This window comes from Eptatretus burgeri, chromosome 26 (genome assembly GCF_056783735.1).
Source record: "Eptatretus burgeri isolate ZD-2024b chromosome 26, Ebu_testis_v1, whole genome shotgun sequence".
Lineage (NCBI taxonomy): Eukaryota > Metazoa > Chordata > Myxini > Myxiniformes > Myxinidae > Eptatretus > Eptatretus burgeri.
Window position 1 is genome coordinate 281,604 of NC_140986.1, and position 26,060 is coordinate 307,663.

The 26,060-nt window shown below is 40.1% G+C and overlaps 3 protein-coding genes across 17 annotated transcripts in view; 2 read left to right on the forward strand and 1 right to left on the reverse strand.

Moving 5' to 3' along the window:
- Nucleotides 1-26,060, forward strand: part of LOC147007759 (dynein axonemal heavy chain 17-like) — a 552,046-nt gene that overhangs the window by 228,153 nt on the left and 297,833 nt on the right. For 2 of the 6 annotated variants that reach the window (XM_085866449.1, XM_085866448.1), the window contains exons 2-4: nt 16,998-17,196; nt 21,681-21,858; nt 24,417-24,595. In XM_085866449.1, coding sequence (XP_085722575.1) covers nt 17,110-17,196; nt 21,681-21,858; nt 24,417-24,595 — 444 coding nt within the window. In that variant the 5' untranslated portion in view covers nt 16,998-17,109. Of the gene's footprint in view, nt 1-16,997; nt 17,197-21,680; nt 22,623-24,416; nt 24,596-26,060 lie in introns of those variants that run through there. The other 4 variants (XM_085866451.1, XM_085866450.1, XM_085866447.1 and 1 more) reach the window with 3 other exon arrangements.
- The window catches only part of LOC147007760 (uncharacterized), a 132,314-nt gene that overhangs the window by 63,878 nt on the left and 42,376 nt on the right, over nt 1-26,060 (forward strand). The window lies entirely within an intron of this gene.
- LOC147007762 (uncharacterized) overlaps nt 10,934-26,060 on the reverse strand; it is an 80,922-nt gene continuing 65,795 nt past the window's right edge. For 3 of the 9 annotated variants that reach the window (XM_085866441.1, XM_085866445.1, XM_085866440.1), the window contains 5 exons: nt 25,549-25,579; nt 25,271-25,314; nt 18,151-18,181; nt 17,872-17,915; nt 10,934-11,379 (listed from right to left, as the gene is read on the reverse strand). In XM_085866441.1, the coding sequence (XP_085722567.1) occupies nt 11,256-11,379; nt 17,872-17,915; nt 18,151-18,181; nt 25,271-25,314; nt 25,549-25,579 (274 nt within the window). In that variant the 3' untranslated portion in view covers nt 10,934-11,255. Of the gene's footprint in view, nt 11,380-17,871; nt 17,916-18,150; nt 18,182-23,834; nt 24,291-24,449; nt 25,315-25,548; nt 25,580-26,060 lie in introns of all 9 variants that reach the window. The other 6 variants (XR_015053901.1, XM_085866443.1, XR_015053902.1 and 3 more) reach the window with 6 other exon arrangements.

Genomic DNA, 26,060 nt, shown 5'->3' on the forward strand with positions numbered 1-26,060 from the left:
TTACAAGTGTAGCGTTTGTGTTATTCCCAGCCTTAGTGAATTTAAATTTACACAACAAGAAACTTTCGGAGAGATTCAAATAGGTTTGTTGATTATTTATTTCAAAACTTTTTGTACCATTTGTATTCCAGTCTGTTCCAGTTATTGCATTTACCTTGAAGTAATCTTCTTTTTAGTGGAGTTTGAGATAATAATAGTATCATCCAAATCATAGATACTATCAATTGCTTCCATACTTGTATTTATTTAGGAAAAAAGATGTTAAAACTTTTGAAACCCTGATCCAAGTATTTGAATTATTTTCTGTCGTTCTTGGGGGACAACTGAGTTTTACCTTTCTTAATTTCTTTTATTGCTTGTAATTTATGAGATTCTTTCTGAGCATCTTTTATACTCTTTACAGCACCTGCTACATTTCCCACAGCAGAAGCAGTTGAACCAATTAGGTCTTTATGTTTAAGAATAGTTGAACCAATACCCATGAGAGTATCAATTATCCCATCTCCTCTAAATTGATGTCCGACACCCCTTTGTCTCTTAGGTTTATAGTATCCTCTACCAAGATACATACCTTCACCCTTGTAGTACGGGGAAAGGAACATCCCATCCCCTGTAATTATTTTATATTTTCCCAACTCGTGCTTCCTCACAATAACCATCGTATTTATTTATTGAAAAACTTCACGTAGGTGAATTCTGATGGATATAACTTCTCCATTAAAAGAGATCACACGATTATCTTGGTCGGTTATCCTAAAATTTACTCTGTGTATGGTTTTTCCTGACACAGGTAGATAAACCAAATTTTTAGGCTCCATATTGAATTTATAACCAATTGGGGTTGAGTATGCGCTGAATGAAAATATTGTATTTGTTTTTAATCCATCATTATAAGCACCATCAATCAAATCACAGTGAATTAACACCGAATTTATTCCTGAGGATATTTGAATGACATTATCACTGTAAAACGTCCCATTAGTTTCAATCTTTTTTGAGGAGAAACCTAATAACTCTCTAAATGAATTATCAATTGTGAAATCAACCTTGTAGTTATTTTTAACTTTAATCGTTGATTTTGAAGTATGTTTTTGAATGTTTATAATAATATTTTTTGGTTCATCACCCTGTTCTTTCATAAGACGAGCAATTTCGGAAGATATTTGAGAAATCTCGTATGCTCTGGGTGAGACTGTTATCATTTTGTATCCACTTCCCGGATTATAACTAAACTTGTCATTTTTCTCGGTTATATTAAATAAGGTATTATAAGTCTCCATGGACAATAAAGATGCCTCATATTCTTTTGTTGTGTCAAGTTGTAGTGGGTATGGGAATGAAGATGTGTGGTCGCTTGTTGTGAAATTAAAACTCAGGATTGTGCTTCTCATCTTATTTAATATGAGATAAAATGTCTTTATATTGAGATTTATTAATTATTTTCATGTTCATCAACTGATCTAAAATGGCTGATGCTTCATTAAAACAATTGTTATTTCCAGCCTTCTTACTGCCGAACAACAATAACAGTCTATTAACTAATTGCGATGGGTCATTTGGAAGAAAACTAATACCTGAACCAAGGATACTTAAAGCCTGAATAATGTGTTTCTCCTTCTCATTCTTCCTACTTTTACCAGAAAGAATAACCTTATAATTTAGAGTGTTCAGCAAATCAATATATACTCTATCATCATTATTTTCCATATCCAATGGTTTATCAATATACTTTGATTCATCCCTCACAGTTGAACCTTGTCTTCCATCTTTTGTGAGAAGAAACATTAATCTCGGAGTTAGTTTAACAGGGGTTGAGCAGAACTTAAGAACCTTAATTCATCATTAAATATCAATACCTTTTCTTTAACAAGATGAAATATTGCTGGTTGTTCTGTTGGAATGAGTCCTGCTTTGGTTTTTGAATCCGCTGAATATTCATTGTTTTGAACAGCATTCACAATATAATCAGGGGTTGATTAATCTCTTCCAGTTGTTGAAATAAACCTTCATCATCATATTCTAATTCTCCTAAATGCTCTAATTCTTCCTCCGTCATTTGACTGAAATCTTTTAACATTTGAAGCTTTCTAGGAGTATATTCTACTGTGGGAACTGTGGAAACATCTTTCATTTTTTCTTGGGAAGTTTTTAAAAGTGGTTTAAAAAATTTCTCTTGTTTTTTTTCAAATGCTTCTTCGCCCGTTAGTTTCTGTCTGCGTTTCTTCTTTATGTCTTCCTGTTGTTTTACAACTTTTGAAACCAACTCTTGATGTTCCTTAAATCTTCTTGCTCTTTCTTTTGTATCCATTTATTTATTGTAAAATATCATTTAATGAATTGTAAAGATCAACAGGGAAATTTTCCTTTTCTTCATCATTCAAGTAGATGTGTTCAAATAAATCCTTTTCTTTAAATATTTCATCAAATTCTTTATTAACATTAATGCGAGTTGTAATTTCTTCTTCACTAATCCTTGCATCTCTGCTTTTCATACGTTTGTGTTGAGTTTCTTCATCAACATCAAAACCGAATGATAAAATCTTCACTCCGCTCAGATATTTAATAATTTGTCTCGTTCCTTCTGGATTAGTTTCTAATATCCCAACACCACCAGATTTTAGTTTCTTTAACTCACTCTTACAATGTGAATATTTTGTTGTACCAAGAGAAACCTCCTCAAATATTTGTCCTTCATTCCTCAATCGCATATGTTCCTCCACTGAAATATAGTGATAATCTTCACCTTTTACTTCTCCAGGTCTTATTGCTCTAGTTGTTGTTGATACAATGCGTATCACGGGGTGTTTTTTAAGTAAATTTACAATATTCTCATTTGTACTACACAAGAACCTTGATTTATGAAAGTTTTTTCCAGAAGCAGATTTACCCACAAGATTTATAATAATAGTTGTCATTTATATATGTAATTGTTTATAAAACAAAAAATATATCCCTTAATATCTCATCTTGTTTCACAACAATATATTTATATTTTTCAGTCGTGTGCTTCATATAATCCTCAAATTTCTTTTTACTACATAATGTAGAACAATTATCTCTCCAAAAATTATTGATATCTATTGAATTTAACTTGAATAAAATAAAAGTATTAGCATTGTTTCTGATGGAACGACGAGGAAGTTGAAAGTACGATTGACTAAGATAAATACAATTACAAGAAGAATGTCTCCCTCTTGTGTAGTAGCTGTCCATTACCGTTTGGTTTCTCTCATTAACACAATCATCAAAGATAACGAGGTTCTTTTTTGATTTATCCAAATCTTGGGGAGACGGTATATCATCCGTATTATCACTAAGAATACAAGTTATAAGATTTGATTTCTTTTTACATCTCTGTGTATCACAAAATAGTTGAATTATATCTTCAATGTTATAATCATTTAGGTTTTTTTGACGTTTAAATAAACCTATTATATCTTCTTTTTGAAGACCAGCATTAAAACCTTGTGAGAGTAGTTGATACTCTGGTTGAAAACTCGACTTTGTGAAAATTATTAAATTATCATAATCTAAAAAGTTGGGAGTGAGGAGCATTTTTAAAAGTAAGCAGGTTTTTCCACATCCACTTGAACCAACTATGAGACATCTTAATGAATTTGGGAGATTTTTATGGTTGTTAAATTTTATCTTATTTTCCCAAATAGGTAAAAAATCATTCATTTATATATTTGAAAAACAGGTTATTTAATTTATTATTGGCTTTTTAGAAACTCTATATTTTATCCTAAGTTCAGGTTTAATTTCAAGATAATCCATTATTTTATTTATACAATATCTTGTGTTGATATTTCCCTGAAAATTACATCCATGAATAATATACAACAACAATCCTTTGAACATTTCTCTTATACGTTCAGTTTCTTCCCTTGTAAGGAAAGGTGTGTTATCATCCTCATACTTTACATTCATTTCTCTAATCAATCTTGTAAAGTAATTCATTTTTGGTGTAAATCTAAAAGAATTATTTTCCTTTTTATATTTTTTATTATCATTAATTAGAAGATAATCACAGAATATACATTGTTTATAGGCTTTTGACTCTGTGTTTAATCCCTGTCTTTCACACGCAGGACAATTCTCAAATTTGTCATATGGAGAATCAGGAAAGTCTAGCATATTTATAAAGTAAAACTTTACTTAAACTGAAATTCATCTATACTTTCAGTTGTATATTACCATCGATATCGATATACTTTTTTTCATTATCAGATTCAACGACAACATTTTTTATATTAAAGGTAATTTTAAAATTATCGTTAACTACTATTGAACGAAATGTCATTTCACCTGATATATTAACATCCTTTATTTCATCAAGATTTACATCTTTAGGGTTGTTGAAAAAAATACAAATTTCTCCTTGCATATTACAGATGGTCTTATCTTTTCTTTCTAAAGCTTCATCCATAAGGTTTTTGTTCTTTGATACTTTTTCTTGTTTCATTGCTTTTTCTAGTTTTGAATATATTACTAGAAGGAGAGGAGAAACTTTTGTTAGAGATACTTTAATTGATGTTCTACCAGGTATACTAAAAGCCCTTCCACTGAAGGAAATTGAAGAACTCATATTATTTACCATAATAGTTTTTATCCAATAGTTGTTATATTTATCTTTGTTCAATTTTACATCCTTGACATATTTCTCAGTATCTTTAACAGATGAAGAGATTGATTGAAACTTGTCTTTTGTGTCTTGAAACATTGTATTTATTAAGTGAAAAAGTTGGAGGATAAAATGTTTTTAAGCACAGATTCACCTATAAATTAAACGAAATTTTCATCAAGAAAATTTTAGTTTAAGCAAAGTTTTATTCTATAAATATGGTGAATACAACGTACTGCGATGTTTGTAATCACGAATATAAACATTATAGAAAACACCTCCGAACCAACAAACACACATTTAATCTATTTCATCAAATATCTCCTCTTGAGTTGGAAAGAAAACATTGTGATATCTGTTCAAAGGATGTTTTGAAGAGTAGTTATAATCAACATCTTCAATCACAAAAACACAAGAAAAATGAGTTTAAAGTAAAGGGAGACTATTATATTAAAAACACTGATGAGGCATTTAAAGGGCATATAAAAATAAGGATTTTTCAATTTGGAGAACCCAGTCCATCATCAATAGCTGAATCAATTGAAATAGTGAAACCCGATGTTGAAAAATTTATTAAAAAGACATTAAAAGAAATAAAAACTTTAAAGTTTTATATGGGAGTGAAAATGAATATGAAAAGACAAGATGAAGAACAAACTCCTTATATGAGAACAGATCTTCATTTTATAACATCATTTCAAGATTTTTTGAATAGTGGGGTTTATGAAGAACTATCAAGACAAGAGGAGGATGTTGATAATACAGTGGTAGGAAGTGGATTCAATATTAAAAAATCATCTTTTTAGATATACACATTCTAAAATCAAACCCTCTTAAAGCTTCTTCTTATATTGAATTACCAAAAGAAATAAAACTAAAGAAGGCAGTTGTTAATATTAAGAACAATGATAATAAATGTTTTCTCTGGTCTGTTCTTGCTCACTTACATCCACCAAAATGTAATTCAGAAAGAGTAAAACAATATATGAAATATGAGAATACCTTGGACATTAAAGATTTTAAATTCCCAATGCCATTAACAGATATTCCTAAATTTGAGAAAAAGAATAATCTTTCTATTAATGTATATGGATTAACGGATACAAACAAAGTTCAAATATTAAAAATTTCAAACAACTATAAAAATGAAGAAACACACATTGACCTTTTATATTTTAGTGTTGGAAAGAATTCACATTACACATACATCAATAATTTATCAAGATTAATCTCTTCTCAGGTATTCAGAACAGCAAACAAAATATATCCTTGTAAGCGATGTCTTAATTCATTTCATACAAAAGAACGATTAGAACAACATTCAAAATATTGTAGTAATCATAAATCAGCTGTAATTACAATGCCTAAACCTGGTGAAAAGATTTATTTTGAAGATTATAATAAATCTATCATGCACCCATTTGTGATATACGCTGATTTTGAATGTATCCTTAAAAAGATAAATACTGCTTCTCCTAATCCAAAAGAACCATATACAAATAAATATCAAAAACATATTCCTTGTGGTTTTTGTTATTATATCAAATCATCTGTTGGAGAAAAGTATAACAAACTTGAACATTATCGTGGAAAAAATGCTTCACAAGAGTTTGTAAAACGATTAGAAAAGGATTGTATAAGACTCACTAAATTAATGAAAGAAACAAATGAACCGATGAAATTAACCAAAGAAGAAAAATTAGAATTTAGAATGAACAATATCTGTCATATTTGTGAGGGGGAAATTAAGGAGTTTAAAGTTAGAGACCATTGTCATCTTACTGGTAAATATAGAGGTCCCGCTCATTCCTGTTGTAATCTTAATTATAAATTACCTTCTTTTATTCCAGTCTTTCTTCACAACAGCGCCAACTATGATACACATCTATTTATAAATGAACTTTCAAAAACACCAGGGAATATTTCTGCTATAACAAACACAAGTCAAAAGTATATTTCATTTTCAAAAATGATATTCACAAAACCGATAACTCGTATTAGGTTTTTAGATTCTTACAAGTTTATGGGAACACCACTAGCCTACCTCGCATCAAATCTAAGCTCCACAGACTCTTTTCCAAATCTTAATTCATTCTTTCCAAAAGAGGAAATTCTCACTAAAGAGGAAATTCAGATTAAAGATGAAATTCTGATTAAAGAAGGAATTCTTACGAGAGAGGAAATTCAAACAAGGAATGAAATTCAAAGTAAAGAGAAAATTCTTACAAGTAAGGGAATTTATCCTTATGATTATATGGATTCATTTATGAGATTTAAAGAAACACAACTTCCTTCAAAAGAAAGTTTCTATAATAACCTTTATGAAGAAGAGATAAGTGATAAGGAATATAAACACGCACAAGAAATATGGAAAATATTTAAGATAAAGAACCTTGGAGAATATCATGATTTATATCTAAAAACAGATGTTTTATTGTTAGCTGATGTGTTTGAGGCTTTTAGAACACTCTGTCATAATAAAAATTGTTATGGATTAGATCCTGCCCACTATTTCACAGCTCCTGGTTTAGCTTGGAGTGCAATGTTGAAAATGACAAAACAAGATATAGATTTAATCAGTGATGTTGATATGCTTTTGATGATTGAGAAGTCCAAGAGAGGTGGAATATCACAAGTATGTTCAAAAAGATATGCTAAAGCAAATAATAAATATCTTCCAAATTATAATAGTGAAAAAGATAGTAATTATTTGATGTATTTTGATGCTAATAATTTGTATGGATGGGCAATGTCTCAATCTCTGCCTTATGGTAAATTAGAGTGGGTGGAAGAAAAGGATTATGAAAAGGCTTTGATGAATATTGTTATTTCTTCTCAAGAGGAATTGAATGACGAAGAAGAAGGTTATTATTTTGAAGTTGATTTGAGGTACCCGAGTGATCTTCATAATAAGCATAAAGATCTTCCTTTTGCATGTGAGAAAGAAACTCCAAAGAAAGAATGGTTAAGTGATTATCATAAAAGTTTTAATATTAAAGGTAAATCAACAGAAAAGTTATTAACAACATTCTATGATAAAGAGGGATATGTTTTGCATCAGAGAAGCTTAAAACAGTTTTTGAGAGAAGGATTGAGAGTAGCTAAAATTCATAGAGTTTTAAAATTTAAACAAAGTCCTTGGGTGAAAAAGTATATTCAATTCAATACAGATATGAGAGCAAATACAAAAGTAAAATTTGAAGGGGACTTTTATAAATTAATGAATAATGCTGTATTTGGAAAGACTATGGAAAATGTTAGAAACAGACAAAACATTAGATTCGCAACATCTTGGAAAGAAGCTTCGAGATTGATAAATAAACCAAGTTTTGAGAGAGAAGAGGTTTTTTCAGAGAACTTTTCTGCAATTCATATGAAAAAGGAAAGTATTGTAATGGATAAACCAATTTATATTGGAACAGCAGTTCTTGATTTATCAAAGATATTGATGTATGATTATTTGTATAATGACTTAAAGAAAGAGTATGGTGAAAATGTTTCATTGTTGTATATGGATACTGATAGTTTTATCTTAGATATAAAAACTGATGATGTTTATGAAGATATGAAGAAAAATATTGGAGTATATGATACAAGTAATTTCAGCAAGAAGAGTGAGTTATTTTCCAAAAAGAATGAAAAGGTTATTGGTAAGTTTAAGGATGAGTTGGGTGGAAAAGTAATGAGTGAGTTTATTGGATTGAGAGCAAAGGCATATGCTTATAAGTATGGTGAACAGATTGATAAGAGGTTAAAGGGAATAAAGAAATATGTAATAAAGAAATCAATAACTTTTAGAAATTATTATAATTGTTTGATGAATAAGAAAGAAGAATATAGGAAAATGAATACAATAAGAAGTTATAAACATAACATATATAGTGAAGAAGTAAATAAAAAGGCATTAGGAGCCTTTGATGATAAGAGATTTATTTTAGATAATGGAATAGATTGTGTTCCATATGGATATTGTATGATAGAGTGTATAAAATAGATTATGTTTTAACGATGGGAAGATGGGTTAGGGTTTTTTAAGGGCTACCGCCGCGTTTTTTCACAATATATAAATGGTTAAACCAAGTATTAATCAAACTAAAGAGTGGAGAAAATCTCAGTCTTGGTATATAAATGGAAAACATAATGAATGTGAAAAATATCAAATAAGTCTTATTGAAAAAATAACTAAAACAAAGGTAAATAAAACAAATAAGCGAATTAATTTAAAAACTAGTAAGTTAGAGGATGTAAAGAAAAAAATGAATATCCTTGAATGGACTGAAAACTTTGATGGTTATCAATTGAACAATGAAAAAACAATTTACTATAATCTCAAAATGATATGTGGCTCAGGAGGTGGTCAGATGAGAGCATTAAGAGAAGTTTATCATTTCGTAATGGCACAAATGGGGTATCTTAAAAAATATAAAGATTCAAATGTTTTGTTTGTCAATATTTTAGATGGGGATTATTGTGCAAAGAAAATTAAACTATTGAAGGAATTTGAGAATGAACAAATCTTTATAGGTTCAATGAGTGAGCTGTTCAACCCCCAGGTGTTCAATTCAATGAGGTTCAACCTCCAGGTTAAAAGGGGAGACAAATAAATATACCTTGGGATAAAAAGGGGATTTATTTTTAGGGAAAAAAAATATAAATCGCTGAACAGTCCCCATTCATTTACATGGGGAAAAGTGAGCCAGAATCAGTATTCTTACCCTTCTTATATATATATATATATATATATATATATATATATATATATATATATATATATATATATATATATATATATATATATATATATATATATATATATATATATATATCGGGCGTATAAAAAATAATGTGGTAGATAAAAACATTAGAAAGGAAAAATAACTTGCACCAAAAATTTTAACATTTTCACGCTCACGCTCTCTGTTCTTCGAACAGCTGAACTAAAAATGAAAGAGTAAAACTCAACGTAAATTGTCGGGGGAACATAACTGTGAATAACTGGTCGGAGAGAGTGCCGATCAGTTATCCACATGAGTTGATCACCGAACCGGAATCCCCCGAATTCCTTCCTGAGAGTTTCTCTCTGCATCCATTATAATGTCCACCCCATCCATCCTTTCTTGCCTCCATTCCTCCCCACACCCACTTTTGTCCAAATCTGCCTCCATCTTGTCTTTTAACTCCACTGCTGGTACCCCCACTCTCTCCACTTTACCGTTTGTTCTGTTGCATCCTGATGGGTTCAATGTACTAGCTCTTCCATGAGCCTTGACTTTATGTACCCCTCCCCATCCCCCCACCAAAAATAAAGTTTTATTCAATCTGATTTGAAAATCCCATTCTTCCCTCCAGGGCTTTCAACCTCATCTCGAAGATTTTAACATTCACAGTTCAGAGAACAAAGCTTTGGTGTTGGACTTGTTTTCAATTGAGGTACCATGATCCTTTGATAAAAAGTAATTTAATATTACCTTTGATATTGCTACAAAGGCTTCGGCACTCTATCAAGTGATTAAAAAATAATGACAAAAAAATAAAAGTTTGTTTTTCAAAATTTTCAAAAAAATAATTATTATCCTGAAATCACCGACTGATGAACTTCTGAAAGTTTGACGAAGATCCGTTGGGCCCTTTCTGAGAAAAATGTCGTCAGACAGCCGGACGAGCCTCTCTCTTGTAGTCGAGAAGATGAACTTTGCATCATTAATCGAATGGCACAACCAACTGGTGTTGTCCGAGTCAAGCCTGGTATCCCAAGCCACGACTCCACGATCTCAGTCCAGGACAACCTTGATAATTTCTCACCAACATGCCCAACGAAACGTGGACTCACCCACAAAGACTTTCAGACTCTGTGTCAGAACAGTTGGAGCATGAACCCTGAGTCTGGCAGGAAGGCGGTTCAATTCCGACCTTGGCAGAATCACACACACGACTAAAAAAATGGTACGCTCTGCTTCCACGCTGGACGCTCAGCATTGAAAGGATATGGCGTGGACAAACCCCGTAGGTTGGAATCCATGATGAGGAAATCTCTCGACTGCCCCACTGATGCGGCGAGTGAAGTGACGTCAAAAAAGATGGCAGTGCCCTCGGGAAGTGACGTCACTCACCCCAAGCTCAGCGGCCGTGTTTGTGCGAAATTGTCCGGTGCTGTCTCGTGTATTTGTCTGCACGTGTGTGCACGATTTGTGTTGCAGATCCTCCACGAACCTTGGCCCATACCCAGAGAATATAACAAAGAGCCTTTGTATCTGTTGGCAAAAGCCGTAGGGATGAAAGGTGAAAGAATAACACTCCAAGAAAGGTGGGTTATCAGTTTGGGAACATTTATTGGCACAACATTTGTCAATTTGAACGTTCAGTACATTATGGTGACGGACAAAAAGCAGTCCTTTCAGCAAATCTCCAATTAAGCCAAAAATCTCAAAACGTGATGTTTGATAAACGTGATGATCATGTCACACTTGTACATTTAGTTTTCAGTTCGGTCGTCGGACGATCCTCAACCGACATGATGTAATCGGTTTCTCATGCATGGATCAGAGAGTTCCTTCTCAGGTGTGTTTGTAGCTCTGAACGGGTCACGTGACCTCACCAGCTGCTGGTGTACTTGATGGAGATGTGTGGAAAGCTATTTCTCAGTTGGATGGCCACCGCCTTGTCCAACAGGGGGCAGAATGAAATGTCGAGGAAGCGCATGTGCTGACAGGTATCGAGCAGGTGGAAAACCCCTCCAGATGTCACCAGGGGAGCACCTGCCACACGCACGTGGATATTATCGCTTTGATGAATGACAAACAAGGGTGAAGAGAGCTCAGTTATCTGGAGCTTAGGTATACAGTTAACACAGTTCTTTGTCAGGTCAGGTTCGATCTGTGACCTGCTACAGGTACCATGTAAACCTGTACTAACCTGTTCCATGGTCGGGTTGTCGGCGACTAAACCGTCTCCCCCACCAGGTTTTCTGGTGAGGAGGGTGTTTGGATATGGACACCCAGCAGGATTAAAAACAAAACCTGTCAAAGGGCGGAGGAGCTCCTTGTGAGCCAACGGCCATCCATATCTAGTGCCCAACTGTGTCTGCGGACGTCCTCCTGCAGTTGGGTTACTTCTTATTAGGAGGTTGGTGGCAGGATTTGCACTCCAGCCACCGTAAAACGCTTCATTCCGCAAAACGCAAAAACGCAAAAAAATCTGAAAACTCACTCCGTGGGAGTACCTCCTGTGCAGCTTCCCTTCGCAGGGCAGCTCACCGGATGATGGGATTGGGGCAAAGCCTTCGGGACCCCCAATCTTTGATAGGAGGGAAACCACGGGGTAACATCCCTGGGTCAGATTGCGGGAGAGTGTGTCGGAGTGGTGCTGAGGTGTCGTCCACCAGACGGCGGTCTCCTTGGGTTAACCTGAGGCGGTCCCTTCGGGTGGGTGCCTGGAATGTCCTATCCCTAAGAGAGGATGATCACCTGTCTCTGTTATCATCTGAGCTCAAGCGTTTGGACATCGGGATTGCAGCTCTCTCTGAGGTTCGGAGACCGGATTGCGGCGAGATAATGGTGGGTGGTTACACCTACTATTGGTCTGGTCGCTCTGATGGTTACCATACCCAAGGAGTTGCTGTAGCTGTGTCCAATAAGCTGACCCCAATGATAATTGAGGTAACACCGGTCAACGAGCGTATTATGAGATTAAGGATTCGTCACTCCTTAGGTGTCATTTCCGTGGTCTCTATTTATGCTCCGACTGAGGCGAGTGATCTTACCGTGAAGGATGCATTCTACGCCACACTCGAGTCTGTGGTTGATCAGTGCCCCAGACGAGATACACTTCTAGTCTTGGGGGATTTCAATGCATCGACTGGAACTGATAGGGATGGTTATGAGGTGTGTGTTGGTCCCCATGGGTCAGGAACTATGAACCAGAATAGCACTAAGTTCCTTGACTTTGCAAGAAGTCATGGACTTAGGGTGGCTGGTTCATGGTTTCAGCGCCCGCAAGCTCATCGCTGGACTTGGTATTCCAACGCTGGCGGTGTGGCAAAGGAGATTGACCATGTCCTCATTGACGGTCGTTGGAGGATGATCCAGAACTGCAGGGTCTACCGGAGTGCTCAGTTCCTCAATACTGACCACAGGCTTGTTGTAGCAACTCTAAAGCTGCACCTTAAATCCTGGAGAATGGTACCATCCCAGCCTAGGCTGGATGTTGCCAAGCTCAGGGATGAGAGAGTAGCTGAGGAGTTTGCGAACAGGCTGAGTGGACACTTGGGGGGTCTGGGTGCTTTGGGGGGTCCTGAAGAGTTGTGGAGCACCTTCAAGACCACCGTCCTTGATGTTGCCGGTGGATGCCTTGGAGTTCACCGCAGGGCAAAGAAGAATTTTGTCTCTCAAGGGACACTGGATACCATTGACCAGAGTCGCAGGGCCAGGCTGAATGGCAGAGCTGAGCTGTTCAGGGAGCTGAGGCGTAAAACTGTACGTGCACTGAGGGTGGACAAGGAGGCCTATGTGCGAGGAATCTGTGAGGGGGTAGAGCATCACCTGTGGACAGGTGATTCTCGTCCCGCTTACAGGGGAATTCGCGCATTACGTTCATCCAAGCCCATCCCTCGGAGCACTGCAGTTCGAGCAGAGAGTGGTAGGCTCTTGACAGAGGAGTCTGAAGTGAAGGCCCGCTGGGCCGGTTACTTTGAGCGGTTGTACCAGGCTGATCCCCCAGCTGTCGAGTTGGACGTCAAGGGTGTTACAATCCCTGTTGCTGACCCTCGAATCAACTGTGGTCCACCATCGCTTGTGGAAACACGGGCTGCGGTGAACCAGTTGAAACGGGGCAAAGCTCCAGGGATCTGTGGCATCCATGCTGAACTTCTCAAGGCTGGTGGAAATGCTGCACTCGCGTCGTTGCATGCAGTTTTGTGCTCTGCCTGGAACACAGGCATCATCCCAACTGACTGGAAGAGGGGCCTTGTTGTCCCTCTCTGGAAAGGAAAGGGTGATCGCCAAGACTGCAACAACTACCGAGGGGTGACGCTGCTCTCAGTGCCGGGCAAGGTCTTTGCTCGGATAATTCTTGGATAGGGTTCGCCACCATCTGCTTGAGCACCAGCGTCCAGAGCAGTCAGGCTTTACACCAAAGAGGTCAACGATTGACCGTATCCTTGCTCTTCGTGTCCTCACTGAACGCAGACGAGAGTTTCGGCAGGGGCTGCTTGCAGCCTATGTTGATCTCTGTAAAGCGTTCGATTCAGTGAATCGGGATGTCCTCTGGAGGATTCTTGGTCTTCGTGGGGTGCCACCGAAACTGATCGATCTGATGTCTGAACTCTACTCTGGTACTGAGAGTGCTGTGAAGTGTGGTGGTACCGCCTCTGACTTATTTCCAGTTGTTACTGGAGTTCGTCAGGGATGTGTACTTGCCCCCACACTTTTCAGCACTTGTATGGACTGGATTTTTGGGAGGATGTCGGAGAGATCAAGTTGCGGTGCATCGTTTGGCAATGTCAAGATCTCGGACCTTGATTTTGCAGATGATGCAGTCATCTTTGCGGAGACTTTAGACATCCTCTTGGGGGCCCTCGAGGTGCTGAATGAGGAGTCGGAGCCGTTGGGATTACGGATTTCTTGGGTCAAAACAAAGATCCAGGCTTTCGGTGACATCTTGGATGCTGCTGTCCTGTCTGTGTCTGTTTGTGGTGAGGATGTTGAGGTCGTGGATAGATTCACTTACCTTGGCAGTGATATTCATGTCTCCGCAGGTTGTGAGCCGGAGGTCAATAGACGTCTGGGTCGGGCCTGGGGAGTCATGGATTCACTGGATCATGGGGTGTGGCGCTGCCGGTACCTGTGCGGGAGGACGAAAGTCCGAGTCTTCAGGTCCTTGGTACTTCCAGTCTTGCTCTATGGGTGCGAGACTTGGACTTTGACCAAGGATCTGAGACGGAGACTTAATTCCTTTGGTACCAGGTCTCTTCGGAGAATCCTTGGCTATCGCTGGTCGGATTTTGTGTCCAACGAGCGGTTGCTGAGAGAGACTCGGATGAGATTTGTTACCTGCATAGTCCGTGAGCGTCAGCTGCGGCTGTATGGACATGTGGCTCGTTTTCCTGGCGCTGATCCTGCTCACCAGATTCTCTCAGCGAGGGAGTCTCATGAGTGGAGGAGGCCAGTGGGCCGACCACGTGCCTCATGGTTGCAGCAGGTTGACCATCATCTCAAGGAGATGGGGATGGGCCTGGCATCTGCCTGGGGGATGGCCAGACGGAGGCCCCTGGAGTACCGGCGGAAAGTGGACGCAGCGACGCGCTGTTCTGGCACATGCTCCCATACCTGACCTGACAGTTCCAAACTACAGTGCAATAGCACTCGGAAGAGCGGCACATAAACATCCACCAGGCTGAACAGTTGGGTCGCCGAAATAGGTGACCCTTATTGTCAGTAATTCTGTCTGTTTGTTTGTTTGTCATCAGCATAATTGGTAGTAAACGTTGGCCGATTTTGACCAAACTCGGGTGGTAGGTACATCTTATGACCAAGTGCTTTGGGAATTGTGATGGTTGCTAGGGACGCTTTGGTCCCCTAGCAACAGCCGAAAAACCTTCAAAATCGGTACCAAATATATTCCGGTTTTTGTGATATATGGAATACTTTGCCCGCAGCGCCCCCTACAAATGGGGTATGCCCGAAAATTGAAGGCCCCCAAGCGACCAGGTGAGTGCATCGATCCAAATGAAACTTTGCAGGTTCATAGCACGCAATGAGTACTACAACTTTGCCTCAGGACATATTGACTGATATTGCTTAGGTTAGGGGTCAAAGGGCAAAAATCGATAATATACGAGAGCTGGAGGTGCCTTCGTGCCAAATGCTACTCCTCCTTGGGTTATGGTCAAATGGTCATGAAAATTCACACTAATCATCTGGAATACATTGTGCACAAACATTGGAGCCGGATTTTCGATTTATATCTGTGTTCACCCACAGCACCCCCTCGAATTTTGGGGATTTCCGATATCAAACCGCATTTTCGGTACTTTTCATTCAAATTGATACCGAGTAGTTATCAACATATGGAACTCGATGAGATTTGATATGCATAATCTGAAGGTGATTCTCTATCCACCATGTGACATCCATTTTTTTCTTGATCTTATAGTTTCCAAATGGCAACCCTCTCAACTTAGGTGTCCGAGGGCCATTGAGCATTCCCGCTGAAAATTCAAAGTACACTCGCTTCAAGACGGTTGAACCGAATGGAATGAATCTTTACATGCTTACAGACCGTAATGAGTACTACAACTTTACTCATTTGCATCATGACCTATCTCGAGTAGGTCAGGGGTCAAAGGTCAATAAGTGCATTTTTCGGGCAAAATTACCATTCAAGACACCCCTGCTCCTACACAGGTTAACCAATACGAATGAAAGTTCACAGGTACATCGTACTCAATGAGTACTAGAACTTTGGTTCAGGACATATTGACCTATCTCGGCTCGGTCAGGGGTCAAAGGACAATGAGTGCATTTTTCGGGCAAAATGACCATTCAAAGCCCCCTTGCTCATTCACGGGCTAACTGATTCGATTGCAATTTCGTAAGTGCTTAGTACTAGATTAACTCAGATCAGGGGTCAAAGGTCATCGGATGCTCGGCGACCCATGGCTGCCTTCCGGCTTGTTTTATTTTTTTGTTTCCGCACGCACACCAAGCGAGAGGTGTTCGGGTTAAACGCTTGAGCTCAGATGATAACAGAGATAGGTGATCATCCTCTCTGAGGGAAAGGACATTAAAGGCACTCACCCGAAGGGACAGCCTCAGGTTAGCCCAAGGAGACCGTCGTCTGGTGTACGAAACCTGAGCACCACTCGGACACACACGTGACCGTAATCTGACCCGGGAAGGTTACCCCGTGGTTTTCCTCCTATCGTCATGAATGGGGGTCCCGAAGGGTCCTGAATTAACTTTTTCCTCAAAACTTGATGGAATCAATCGAAACTTGCACAGACACAATGTCGGGGTTCCCTCATTAATCCCTGAAAGTTTCAGCTTCCTCGGTCAAATCCTCCCGGAGGAGTAGATGATACATACCTACATACCCTACATACCCACATACCCTACATACCCACATACCCATATAATTATAACTCCGTTATGAAAGGAAGATTGTCGATAAATAGAAAATAAAGAACGATGTTTCGTATCAAGGGAATAATCATCGACGAACTCGGACTCGATTTTCACTTTCACAACACAATCTGAAACACAAACAATCGGTTAAAACGAAACGTTCAATCTTTGTATTTATTTTAAATCATGGACACGTGATGTGGCGAGAACCAATCAGACACCGCGATCTCGCGGTTCGCTTTTTCCCCAAACAGCTCGCGCTCTTCACTCGGTTTACCACAGCGTACCGTCCTTCACCCGACACCACGTGCGGTCCACCATGACCCGAGATCTCAGAGAACACCCCGGGATCCACGAGCGGCTCCGATGGAGGATACGTGGTCGGTCCGGGAGGTTCTCCGGAAGATCGCGGGTCCATGGTCGGTGCACCCGAGGACAAGGGGTCCAGACCCGGTACGTGACGTTCACTCCGTACCGAGAACTTGTGTTTCCCGTGCTGATTCGTGCTGTGTACTCACACAGGAACTCATTGATTTAGTGAATGTCACGATGTCTGGAGCGGAGCCGGAATTGAATTGTGAATGGAAATCCCATCCATGACGTGTTCCCCTCCCTCTTGTACATGTATGACATCATTTTATACCTCATCACTTCATTCATCATTCGATTCGAAAGAGTGGGTTTACCTTTCCTTCCCAACAGTCACTCAGGGCAGGGATTTGTAATTTGTACAGGGTGCCGGTGATAACTCACCGACTGTTCGTGGAAGACATTGAAGGTTCTTAAACGTCTCACTGCTAATGCTAATATGACGGACAGCCGGCTTAACATCTCACCCGAAGGATGGCTGCCCGTGACGTAGCAAGGTGACAGTTTGTTGTGCGGGAAGGAATCGAACCCGGGTTTGACGGTTTAAATGTGAGCAGCACATGAACTGCTCAAGAAAGAGTTGCACAAAGACCCCCACAGACCCCGACACTCTCAATCACCAACACATCCATTGCTCGGGTAAGGATCGTGAATCCCATCCAAAACCGTTCATGATCCAAGTTATAAAACGAACATGAAACCATCGAACGGACCAGTTCGGTGCGAAGATCCACACGAGCTCAAGTTTCGGTTTCTCACCTGTAGATCCTGCAGAGAGAACGTAGATCCTGTAGATCCATGAGCTTTGGTGAAAATATTAAATAAATAACTCATTACAATCCGGATTTTAAAAATATTTCACTATAAAACAATTAATATACCATCGTTTGATTGCTGAGAGTTTGTTGAACGAATAATAACCTTTTTTTGTGTTCAGCATAATTCATTCAACCATTTCCAAGGTTATTCATTCATTGATTCGTTCTTGAACGTAAAAAACATTTTCTCTTTCCTCGAACAAGGAAGGATAAAACTCACCACTTCGGGAGGTATCGCTCGAGTAACCAGACTGTTGAAGAGTTACAAGAGAAGGGAAGAGTGGGTGGATGGGATGGGGGGGGTGGGGGGTGACATGACGACATGAGATTAATAAACGATAATGATATTAATAAAATAAGAATTCGGAAATATGAGTTGAATCTCATGAATTGAAAAAGTTCATGAATTAACAGGTATGTTCAAAATGTTCTCGGAACGAAATGAGGTCCACAAATCCAGGTGTGCAAACAGGGACAGACAACCTTCATTGTGATCGGAAGGAGGGTTCACGTTCCGAAGGGGGCAGTCAACCAATCGCGCTCACCTGCCACTCCTGAATCTATATGTACTGCACCAACAACATCTAGAACGGCAGGTACTGACGAACCAGGTGTTATTCGGAGAAGCAGGCACTGACTGACGAACCAGGTGTTCTCAAGAACAGCAGGAACTGACAACACCTGGCACAGTTCTCTGGAATAGCTTGTACTCATCCCACCAGGTAACCGCCGAAACAGCAAGTACTTCACGAGACTCACCATTCGAACTTTCCATGATCATCAAGCATCGTTTATCAACCACCACCATCAAAACCATTATTACTTAAGGCCCAGTCACACCTTGACGTTTTAGCCACGAATGGCAACGTATAAAAATGCACGTAAAACGTTGGCGTACGCTGAAGTTTTGAGGTTTTTTTTAAAGTTTTGGTCGTATTCATAACATGTTGGTCGTATGCATAACGTATTAGTAACGGGCACAGAACGTTTTGTTGTGTTAAAGATAACTTATACCAACGAATGCTTAGCCTGTTGTCGGCGTTCACAACCTATGCCCAACGATAGTTTAACTTAGTCATAGTACGCTGCACGTATCGCCGACGAACTCGTGGCGCTCTCTGTTAAAAACCTGCCGCTCGCCGATTTAAATCATAACCGCCTGAAAATTGGAAGTGTCAACATCCAGTCACACCTTGACGATTTAGCCAGCGTATGCCGACCTCTGAAAAATGTGTCTAAAACGCTGGGACACGTCGAATACGGTATGGGTAAGTTGTGTATCCGTTAGGAGCACGCTGAAAAACAATGAAGTTCGCTAGCATATTACGTGGTACGTCTGGTACGTCGTGAAATTTCAAGCATGCTGAAAATTTTACGACGTACTCGACGTATGGCTCACAAGTTCCGCATACGCTGGCATAAGTTCTCGGCACGCTCCGCAATCGTTTACACACGTCGGCCACACGTTACTTGTAAGTTACTCATAAGTCGAAACATGTCGAGGTAATGTTTAGCATACCCGAAACTTAATTTTTAACCTACGAGTAACGTTCATTGAACCTATGAGTAGCGTGCTTTGAACCTATGAGTAGCGTGCTTTGAACCTATGAGTCGCGTGCTTTGAACCTATGTGTAACGTATCTCAAACGCACATTGGCGTATGGAGACGAATTTGATTGACGTCTTCCGGACGACCACAGAATTTACTGAACGTGTTTCTAACTTACAGCTACCGTATAATGGCGTATTGGCAGCGTTTAAGGGAATTGGTATATACAAATGGGCTTCACAAGAGGAACCCGTCAGTGTTCCAGACTCCATGTTGAGTAGATTTAAATGTCAGTAGCAGTGGCAGCAGCAGTAGCAGTAGTAGTAGTAGTCGTAGTAGTTCGAGAGAATTTAGTGATGTCGATGTTACTAGTAGTAGTAGTAGTTCGAGAGAATTTAGTGATGTCGATGTTAGTCGTCGTAGTAGTAGCAGTAGTAGTAGTTCGAGATAATTTAGTGATGTCGATGTTGGGAGTAGTCGTAGTTCGAGAGAATTTAGTGATGTCACTGTTCGTATTAGTAGTATTAGTAGTAGTAGTAGTTGCAGTAGTAGTAGCAGTAGTAGTAGTTCGAAAGAATTTAGTGATGTCGATGTTGGTATTAGTAGTAGTTCGAGAGAATTTAGTGATGTCGATGTTAGTAGTAGTAGTAGTAGTATTAGTAGTAGTAGCAGTAGTAGTAGCAGTAGTAGTTCGAGAGAATTTAGTGATGTCGATGTTAGTCGTAGTAGTAGTAGTAGTTCGAGAGAATTTAATGATGTCGATGTTGGTAGTAGTAGTAGAAGTAGTAGTTCGAGAGAATTTAATGATGTCGATGTTATTAGTAGTAGTAGTTCGAGAGAATTTAGTGATGTCGATGTTGGTAGTAGTAGTAGTAGTAGTAGTAGTAGTAGTAGTAGTAGTAGTAGTAGTAGAAGTCGTAGTAGTACTTACAAGTAACGTGTTGCAAAGTGTGAACAACGTTCGTGTAGCGTGCTTACAAAACGTTACTCATAGGTTAGAAATAAGTTTCGGGTACGCTAAACATTACCTCGACGTGTTTCGACTTATGAGTAACTTACAAGTAACGTGTTTCTACGTAGGTCAACGATCGCATAACGTGCCTACAACTTATGGCCAGCGTAGCGGAACATGTGAGTCATACGCCGGCATACGTCGTAAAATTTCAAGCATGAAAAAATTTGAGGAAAACCCAAAAGTTCAACGTTTAAAGCCAGCGTACTACCACTTATGGCAGTGTTTTTCAGCGTGGTCTTAACATATACAAAACGTACCCATAACGTATTCGACGTGTCCCAGCGTTTTAGTCAAATTTTCCAAAAATCGGCATAAGCTGGCCAAAACGTCAAGGTGTGAATGGGCCTTTACCATCACCAATCAACATTCGCCACCGCTAAACCATCATCACCTTGACTTACCATCGGAAATCTCAATGTGACCATTTCAAACACATAAATTCTTCAAAACTACAACTACCGTGCGCTCTACAGGACATTATAGTTATTAATTAATAAATATGATATTACAGTCGATCACGTGATGACACTTGGTCCATTCTGTACTTTGATCAGTTTGACCTTTTGCTCGATTGTGCTATAGCCCTTTCCTCTTGATGACGGTTCTTCCCCACCACAGGTGGGTTCCTCACCTGGAGGAGATGGACAGTTTTTGAGGGTCATCGTCACCATTCATTACAAACATTCAGTCTGCTGTTGTATAAATTAAATAATAAATGATCAACGAGACCATTCAGTAGTTTTATTCGAGTTGTTCACCGTCCCTCCCTCATCCTGGTGGTGCTGCACGACGTCCCAAACAGCTTGGTTTTCTTTTTAACCGCGGGTTCCCTATAAAACCGTGTGGGAGCAAAAAAAACCCACCTGGTCTACCTGGAAAAAGGCGTGTCTTGACGCATGCACGCACATACATACCTACATACCCACATACCCACATATAACTCCGTTATGGAGGGAAGATTGTCGATAAATACAAAAACAGAAAATAAAGAACGTGGTTTCGTGTCGAGGGAATAATCATCGACGAACTCGGACTCGATTTTCCACTTTCACAACACAATCTGAAACACAAACAATCCGTTAAAATGAAACGTTCAACCTTTGTATATATTTTAAATCATGGACACGTGATGTGGCGGGAACCAATCAGACACCGCGATCTCCCTGTTCGCTTTTTCCCCAAACAGCTCGCGCTCTTCACTCGGTTACCACAGCGTACCGTCCTTCACCCGACACGACGTGCGGTCCACCATGACCCGAGATCTCAGAGCGGCTCCGATGGAGGATACGTGGTCGGTCCGGGAGGTTCTCCGGAAGACCGCAGGTCCATGGTCGGTTCACCCGAGGACAACGGGTCCAGACCCGGTACGTGACGTGCACCCCGTACCGAGAACTTGTGTTTCCCGTGCTGATCCGTGCTGTGTACTAACACAGGAACTCATTGATTTAGTGAATGTCACGATGTCTGGAGCGGAGCCGGAATTGTTGAATTGTTGTTGAATTGAAAAATAACTCGTTTTGTTTCCATTGCTGAGTCCGCTTTGGCAGCGTTGACGGTTTCTCCTCGTGAGGTGGTCATGGTTCTGGCCAGTTCGGCCTTGGTTATTGTGACCCAACCAGAATTTCAAATGGTACAACAGCTCGGTCAGGAAGAGCTTAAAACCATCCACGTATCGTCGGTGTGTTACCTTTCCTGATTCTTTGTATGTTTTTCTATTGGTTGTTTGGGTGTATCCATGTCCATGTTTGTTGATGAGGTTATTCAGAGCAAGACAAAATAAGAGGGGGGAAAGACTGTCTCCCTGGAAGATCCCATGCTATATCTTCACATCTGGTATTTCGACATTTCCTTCTGGTGCTGCACTTTCAACGTGGTATTCCAGAGTTCCATTGCTTTCTCAATCAGTTTGATTTCTTGGGATTGATTTTGTATATTTACATGCATTTTATCATCCATGAATGTGGAACACTCGCAAAAGTTATCTTGTGGTCCATCCAGGTGGTGGACAATTTGGTTCTTCTCACTTTGAAATTTTCACATTGGGCCTTGTTCAGTAGTGGGTGGTGGCCCTTTTGTTCAACCTCGAAACCTTGTTGGGTTCGGTGATGGAACGTAATTTCTGTGATGATTCCTGTTAGAAGTTTGAATGTTTTTTGTTGACATGTTATTGGCGGGTATTTGTGAGGAAGTTGGTTTCTTCAGATTTTTAGATGAGAAATGTGTTTCCTTCTTCAAACCACTCATGAACTTCCTTTTCCTCTTGGATCAGTTGTTTGAATGTCCTGGTGTCGTGATTGTGGAGAGGGTCAGTTGTTTCAACCAGAAGTTTGGAATTCTATCTGGGCCTGGATTTTAATGTTTGGTGGCATTTTTTAGGTCATCTCTACCGAGATGACCGAATAAAGCCGGACCAAATGTCCGTCCGTACGGACGTCCGTCTGTCCGTCCGTCCGTCAACAATTTTTCTTTCCGATCTTTATGAAACTTAGTATGTGGGTAGAGGTCGATGAGTGTTGCACAACGATATAACTTTTGTCCGGGTTCAAGGTCAGGGTCAAGGTCACGAGGTCACGTAAGTTATAAAAATCGCCATTTTCAAAACCTATCTTGTCTGCCATTCTACAAGATATTCGGCAACTGTTTATTGATTATGATAGTAAAAAATATTATCTTGTATCTAACCGGACAGATTTTTGAATTTCCGTCCCGTTTAGCCGCCACGTAACCTGGAAGATGGTACAAAGAAAATGGTACTCAGGTACTCAGGTACTCAGGTACAAAGAAAACTTTTTACTTCCAATCTTGATGAAATTTGGTATGTGGGTAGAGGTCGATGAGTGATACCCAACGACATATTTTTTCCCGGATTCGAGGTCAGGGTCAAGGTCACGAGGTCACCAAAGTTGTGAAAGTCGCCATTTTCAAAACCTCGTCTGTCATTTTAGGAGATATCTGGCAACGGTTCAAGTTCATAGGTACATCGTACTCAATGAGTACTAGAACTTTGCTTCAGGACATATTGACCTATCTCGGCTCGGTCAGGGGTCAAAGGTCAATGAGTGCATTTTTCGGGCAAAATGACCATTCAAAGCCCCCTTGCTCATTCACGGGCTAACCGATTCGATTGCAATTTCGTAAGTGCTTAGTACTAGATTAACTCAGATCAGGGGTCAAAGGTCATTGGATGCTCGGCGACCCATGGCTGCCTACCGGCTTGTTTTATTTTTTTGTTACCGCACGCACACCAAGCGAGAGGTGTTCGGGTTAAACGCTTGAGCTCAGATGATAACAGAGACAGGTGATCATCCTCTCTGAGGGAAAGGACATTAAAGGCACTCACCTGAAGGGACAGCCTCAGGTTAACCCAAGGAGACCGTCGTCTGGTGTACGAAACCTGAGCACCACTCGGACACACACGTGACCGTAATCTGACCCGGGAAGGTCACCCCGTGGTTTTCCTCCTATCATCATGAATGGGGGTCCCGAAGGGTCCTGAATTAACTTTTTCCTCAAAACTTGATGGAATCAATCGAAACTTGCACAGACACAATGTCGGGGTTCCCTCATTAATCCCTGAAAGTTTCAGCTTCCTCGGTCAAATCCTCCCGGAGGAGTAGATGATACATACCTACATACCCTACATACCCACATACCCTACATACCCACATACCCATATAATTATAACTCCGTTATGAAAGGAAGATTGTCGATAAATAGAAAATAAAGAACGATGTTTCGTATCAAGGGAATAATCATCGACGAACTCGGACTCGATTTTCCACTTTCACAACACAATCTGAAACACAAACAATCCGTTAAAACGAAACGTTCAATCTTTGTATTTATTTCAAATCATGGACACGTGATGTGGCGAGAACCAATCAGACACCGCGATCTCTCTGTTCGCTTTTTCCCCAAACAGCTCGCGCTCTTCCCTCGGTTTACCATAGCGTACCGTCCTTCATCCGACACCACGTGCGGTCCACCATGACCCGAGATCTCAGAGCGGCTACGATGGAGGATACGTGGTCGGTCCGGGAGGTTCTCCGGAAGACCGCAGGTCCATGGTCGGTTCACCCGAGGACGACGGGTCCAGACCCGGTACGTGATGTTCACTCCGTACCGAGAACTTGTGTTTCCCGTGCTGATTCGTGCTGTGTACTCACACAGGAACTCATTGATTAAGTGAATGTCACGATGTCTGGAGCGGAGCCGGAATTGAATTGTGAATGGAAATCCCATCCATGACGTGTTCCCCTCCCTCTTCTACATGTATGACATCATTTTATACCTCATCACTTCATTCATCATTCGATTCGAAAGAGTGGGTTTACCTTTCCTTCCCAACAGTCACTCAGGGCAGGGATTTGTAATTTGTACAGGGTGCCGGTGATAACTCACCGACTCTTCGTGGAAGACATTGAAGGTTCTTAAACGTCTCACTGCGAATGCTAATATGACGGACAGCCGGCTTAACATCTCACCCGAAGGATGGCTGCCCGTGACGTAGCAAGGTGACAGTTTGTTGTGCGGGAAGGAATCGAACCCGGGTTTGACGGTTTAAATGTGAGCAGCACATGAACTGCTCAAGAAAGAGTTGCACAAAGACCCCCACAGACCCCGACACTCTCAATCACCAACACATCCATTGCTCGGGTAAGGATCGTGAATCCCATCCAAAACCGTTCATGATCCAAGTGAAAAAACGAACATGAAACCATCGAACGGACCAGTTCGGTGCGAAGATCCACACGAGCTCAAGTTTCGGTTTCTCACCTGTAGATCCTGCAGAGAGAACGTAGATCCTGTAGATCCATGAGCTTTGGTGAAAATATTAAATAAATAACTCATTACAATCCGGATTTTAAAAATATTTCACTATAAAACAATTAATATACCATCGTTTGATTGCTGAGAGTTTGTTGAACGAATAATAACCTTTTTTGTGTTCAGCATAATTCATTCAACCATTTCCAAGGTTATTCATTCATTGATTCGTTCTTGAACGTTAAAAACATTTTCTCTTTCCTCGAACAAGGAAGGATAAAGCTCACCACTTCGGGAGGTATCGCTCGAGTAACCAGACTGTTGAAGAGTTACAAGAGAAGGGAAGAGTGGGTGGAGGGATGGGGGGGGTGACATGACGACATGAGATTAATAAACGATAATGATATTAATAAAATAAGAATTCGGAAATATGAGTTGAATCTCATGAATTGAAAAAGTTCATGAATTAACAGGTATGTTCAAAATGTTCTCGGAACGAAATGAGGTCCACAAATCCAGGTGTGCAAACAGGGACAGACAACCTTCATTGTGATCGGAAGGAGGGTTCACGTTCCGAAGGGGGCAGTCAACCAATCGCGCTCACCTGCCACTCCTGAATCTATATGTACTGCACCAACAACATCTAGAACGGCAGGTACTGACGAACCAGGTGTTATTCGGAGAAGCAGGCACTGACTGACGAACCAGGTGTTCTCAAGAACAGCAGGAACTGACAACACCTGGCACAGTTCTCTGGAATAGCTCGTACTCATCGCACCAGGTAACCGCCGAAACGGCA